General features: G+C 47.2%; 1 protein-coding gene across 6 annotated transcripts; it reads left to right on the top strand.

Moving 5' to 3' along the window:
* Positions 1-1,420: 1,420 nt before the first annotated feature.
* LOC136552879 (protein NETWORKED 3C-like) lies at positions 1,421-4,470 on the top strand. 6 transcript variants are annotated; one of them, XM_066544456.1, is made up of 3 exons: positions 1,421-1,575; positions 2,526-2,641; positions 3,405-4,470. In XM_066544456.1, the coding sequence occupies exons 2-3, from the start codon at positions 2,548-2,550 to the stop codon at positions 4,154-4,156; spliced, it is 846 nt and encodes a 281-aa protein (XP_066400553.1). In that variant the 5' UTR covers positions 1,421-1,575; positions 2,526-2,547; the 3' UTR covers positions 4,157-4,470. The 6 variants fall into 6 exon arrangements, with proteins under 6 accessions (XP_066400553.1, XP_066400555.1, XP_066400554.1 ...); XM_066544458.1 differs by having other exon boundaries at positions 1,452-1,580; XM_066544457.1 differs by lacking the exon at positions 1,421-1,575 and adding an exon at positions 1,647-1,822.
* Positions 4,471-5,152: the final 682 nt, after the last annotated feature.

The following is a 5,152-nucleotide window of genomic DNA, read 5'->3' as shown; positions in this document are numbered from 1 at the left end:
CTGGTTGGTTTATGGGCTGGTTTGGGCTGACTGGTACTGGTTTGTTGTGAGAGAAAAATACTGTTGGCTGGCTGGTTTTGGCTGGCTGAAACCAACAAGCGAATAGGCTGAAAATCTAAAATTGTATTTTGTGAATTGAGGGAGCAGTATTTTTTCGCAAAACCATTTATTTATTCAGTTGGTGGACTGAAACGCAGCGGCATTGCGTGCGAGTCTGCAACGGCTAGTATAAAAAAGCGGCGTCCGTGCGTAAACTACCCAGGACAGACATGCCCGAGTAGAGTCCGCGGCAGCGCGCTTTCCGAAAGCGACCCAGAGCCTTGGCCCCTCTTTCCGTTGGCTTCCCTAGTTGGCGATTTGGCAGCATTGGCATTTTGGGCTTGTTTGATGCCAAAATTTTTGGCAAGTGCTACTATAGCATTTTCGTTGTTATTTGGTAAATAGTATCCAATCATAGTCTAATTAAGCTTAAAAGATTTGTCTCGTGGATTTCGTCTAAACTGTGTAATTAGTTTTATTTTTTATTTATATTTAATACTTCATACATACGTCTAAAGATTCGATGTGACGGAAAATCTTAAAAATTTTTGCAAAATGGGGTGCAACTAAACTGGCCCTTTGGCAGCGCGCTCCTCCCAGTCTCGGCCCCCGCCCGCGACAGGCGACAGCAACGCCACAAGCGCTCCATTCTCTCTCGAGTTTGAACTGGACGACGGTACGTTTTTCCTCTAATTTTTTACACATCTTTAAAGCTTACCATATGCATGCTGTGAGTAACCAAATCTTTGTAGGAAAATAAAAATAAAAATAAAACTTATAGCTGGCTCCTCCTATTTTACGTAATAATAGTTAGCTACCTAATTGTTTAGCGAGATTTGTTTGGTCCACCTACTAGCACATGTTAGCAGTCCGGCCAACCCCAGTGAAACTAATACTAGCTAGTTTGCTCCTAGCTAGTTAGTTGGCTACTTACATGCATCAGTAGTAATTTTAGCTGCTAACTATTAATACCATCAGTGGATCCAAGTATGCTGTCAGTGCATTATTAGATTACATACTACCAGCAGTATGAACTGTGCACAGTCCGCTACTACTTGATGAGCCAGCTTACTATATTAGCATTCGCGCTGCTGTCCATTTTTAAATTTTATTTACCAGAGTATACTCAATTATGAATTTCTCATCTAACCTAGCGCTTACCGAGATGGACTGGCCAGGGCCCACCTGCCAGTCACCTCATGAACCTATGGCCCAGTCTGAACACGCTTTCCGCACCCTGCTACACCCAGAAAACCAAACCCGATCCCACCACGGCCGCGGCGCGTGCGACTCCGACTCGGAACATAAATAGAGTCCTTCTCCGAGGGCTCTCCCGCAAGATCTCCCTTCCCATCCCATCCCATCCCAATCCCCATCGGGCGTGGAGCGGCAGGATTTGAAAATCCGCGAGAGAGGTTTGTCCGCTTCCTCCGCTTCGCCATCCTCAAAGCAAGCGGAAGGGGAGAGGCTCAGAGGCCAGCAGGAGCCCAACGGCAACCTCCGCCACGGAGCAGCAGCCCGCAACCAAGCAGCAAGGTGCCGTGCGTGCCGTTCCCACTTGCCCCCTCTCCTCTCTCTCTCTCTCTCTCTCTCTCTCTCTCTCTCTCTCTCTCTCTCTCTCTCTAACTTCTCGATTCGATCGCTGCGGTTGCCTGCCGGCGTGTCTGTTTCCCCGCCTCATCTCGCCGCGCCATCGTCTGCGGTGGAGTTCAGATTGGCGTGGCGTGGTGAGGCGATTGCTTTCTTGGAGCCGGGATCGCGCGGGGTCGTACTCATTGTGCGGGTGAATCTGTTATTGCTGTCACTGACTTTGTTACGGGCGCCCGCGCTTCGATTGGTTTCTCGGCCCTGTTCGGGGTTTGGCCGGCCGTTTGGGTTTGTCCCGCCGTGCCACCATAGGAGTTCTTGCTGCTGCTATAGGATTCTTGTCTGCTCACTGCTCAGTACAATAGCGATATCGACTGCCTGACATAGTTCAGGGCTTCAGGCGACGTACGCCTCCTCAGTTCTTCAGTTAATACTCGATTACTTCTCGTTAGTGCAGTACAGCCTTCTTTTTTACTCCTGCTGCTGTTCTGTTCGCATGGCATGCCATAGTTTTACGAACCGTAGGCTCGTATCACTCCTGGAGTGAGGATCCGTAGACCGAAAACTTTTTTTTCTCTCCAAGTTCTGAATTGTTCCGTGACATGAACTTCATAAGGTGCATCGAAAACGATCTGATATTTTTAGTTTCCTTTTCCCCTGAGGTACAACAGCTGAACTTTTCAGGCTACGATCGGTTCTTTTCCGGCATCTGTTCTTGTTTAGTGACACCCTTTCCCAGTTGTGAGGGATACCACAAACCTGAAAAATATCAATCTACGTTATTACAAATCTAGAAATCACGAATATATTATGTCGGGGCTAATAGGGAAAACAAAAGATTTTGTGGCATCGGAACTCTCCCGTTTGTGTAACACTGTTGGTTTCTGTGAACGCTTCAGGTAAGGTAAGTGACGAGACAAGATGGTGCACCAGGACGAGGAGCTGCCGCAGGCATGGTGGTTCGACAGCCACAACCTCGCGAGGCCATCTCCATGGCTGAATAGCACGCTTTCAGGTTTTGCTTCACTCCCTTCAATTTCCCGATAATGGATGCTCTCTGTCCTTTTTTTTCATTTTTGAAAATTGCTCGGCTGTTCTTTTTTTTTTTTTTTTTGAAAATTGCTCTGCTGTTCTTACTGTGCCTAGCCTACCCCAACTTGTTTGGGACTTAAAGGCTTTGTTGTTGTTTGTTGTTGTTGTTCTTACTGTGCCTTTTAGCATGTAGAACTGTCTTCATTTTGTAAGCAGTACGTGAGGAAAAAACATGTGTCTACTCGAGTCCAGTTGCAGTGAAACCATGCTTTGATTTCTGTATGCAGAACTTAATTCGTCATCATGCTTTTAGTGTATTCTTGTCATGTAGGAACTATTTTCTCAAAACTCTAGTACTGATATTTATTTGTTTTATCATTTATATGCCATGATGAAATAACAGTTTTCAGTGAATTATAGCAAATTCCATTTTGAGTTTACCTAGAAATTTCTCTAATTATTCCAAAACTTGACAAGTGCCCTGTTCGCTTGGCTGAAAGTACCGTTGGCTGATTTGTTGTGAGAGAAAAATACTAGCTTATAAGTCAAGCCAACAGGCCACTTGACTTCACATGACCACATGGGAATTTATATTCTGGTTATCTGTCCTGTAGACTGTAGTTAGGAGTATCTTTAAGTCCTTTGGGCTCTGATGAAACTGCCCTTGCTTCAGAGTTCAGTCGTAGAGTTACACATCTTGCTTACTGAAGAGACTATTGTGTTTGTCCCTTCCCTTCGATGAGCAGAGCTGGATGACAAGACCAAGCAAATGCTGAAGCTGATCGACCAAGACGCGGACTCGTTCGCCCAGCGTGCTGAGATGTACTACAAGAAGCGGCCGGTGCTGGTGGACATGCTGGGCGACCTGTACCGCACGCACCGCTCGCTGGCGGAGCAGTACGACCTGCTGAAGCACGGCAGTGGCACGCGGCACACGGTGTTCGGCCTGTCCTCCTGCACACAGAGCCGGCCTCAGGCGTCCTCGACCAACGGCAAGACCACGCCTCGCTCCTCCAGCTCGGCGTCCATGTACGACTCGGAGTCTGAAGTCGATGACCCCGAGCTAGATGAAGACAAGGCAGAGCAACTGGCGTGTGCGGGGATCACCAAGACGGAGCCGCCGTCGTCGCCGGAGCAGCAGCAGCAAGAGCGTGAGCAGGTGGAGCAGCAGATGCGCGCGGAGATCGAGAGTCTCAAGGCGCAGAACGCGGCGCTGCAGAAGGCTGCCGAGGAGAACGCGGCAGCGCTCAGGGCGGAGCTCGCCGTGAAGGACGAGGAGAAGAGGGAGGTGATCAGGCAGTTGGCGTCGTCCATGGACGTGATGAGGCAGGAGAACCTGACGCTGCGCGAGCACATCGTCAGGGGATCATCGTCCAAGTATTCCTCATCTGCACCCCGCGCCGCGGCGTTCGATCTCAGGAAGGTGGCCAGGGGCCTCTTCACCGCGAGGCTCTTCACCGCGCACTGCAGGCCTACGGGCCCTATCGTCGCGCTCTGATTCATTCAGGATGTGGCGCGGCGCGGGGCTGCAGGATCGAATCGTGAAGAGAGACAACATAACTGCATGTGGTTGATCATGGTATGATATGCATTTGTTGTAGGTGAGTGATGTGCATATAAGATGGCATCGGTGTCTCTCCCCACTCTGATGCTCAGGTTTATAGCAATAGCATCTAAAACTGGGAGGAGCACTCGTTTTGTTGACTAGTAGTGCTGTAGTAGTAGTTAATTATACCCAAATATTTATTAGCCATATGGATATGCATGTTTGTGTGATGGCGTTAATTATAGTTAAGTATTCTTTTGTAAGTTCCTCCTGCGCTGTGACAATAATTGAACTAGGTTCAACATATGCCCTGGCTTAGCTTATAAGCCATACTTTTTTAGCCAATGAATAATATTTTTCTCTCATAACAAATCAGCCAACAGTCATAGCTTATCAGCCAAGCGAACAGGGCAATTTCAGTCAATGAATAGTATTTTTCTCTCACAACAAACCAGCCAATGGTACTTTCAGCTGACTTATCAGCCAATCGAACAGGGCTTTGCTGATAAGCCATGACTAGAAGTACTGTTGGTTGATTTGTTGTGAGAGAAAAATAATGTTTGTTGGCTAAAAAAATACGACTTATAAGCCAAGCGAACAAGGTGTGTGTATTGAACCTAATTCAATTATTGTCACAGCATAGTCGGTCTAGTGGCCACAGCCCACAGTAGTCTGATCTCAGGCCCTGTTTAGTTCACCCAAAATCTAAATTTTAGCACTATGCAAAAAGAAGATTTTCCATCACATTAAACTTGCGGTACATGCATGGAGTACTAAATGTTGACGAAATCAAAAACTAATTGCACAATTTGGTTGTACTTTACGAGACGAACGTTTTGAGCCTAATTAGTCAATGTTTGGACAATTATTATCAAATAAAAACGAAAAGCTATTGTAGGTACAGTACCTCCATTAAATCTGGCGGCGCTGAATTGGGGACCAACTAAA

The sequence above is a fragment of the Miscanthus floridulus genome, chromosome 4 (genome assembly GCF_019320115.1).
Source record: "Miscanthus floridulus cultivar M001 chromosome 4, ASM1932011v1, whole genome shotgun sequence".
Lineage (NCBI taxonomy): Eukaryota > Viridiplantae > Streptophyta > Magnoliopsida > Poales > Poaceae > Miscanthus > Miscanthus floridulus.
This window is presented reverse-complemented; position numbering and strand designations above follow the sequence as displayed.

What these genes read in the sequence shown, in the direction of transcription:
- LOC136552879 (XM_066544456.1), top strand. Translation starts at nt 2,548, where the DNA reads ATGGTGCACCAGGACGAGGAGCTGCCGCAGGCATGGTGGTTCGACAGC. An exon ending in GCTGAATAGCACGCTTTCAG is followed by an intron (nt 2,642 to 3,404) that starts GTTTTGCTTCAC and finishes TTCGATGAGCAG; the next exon opens with AGCTGGATGACAAGACCAAG.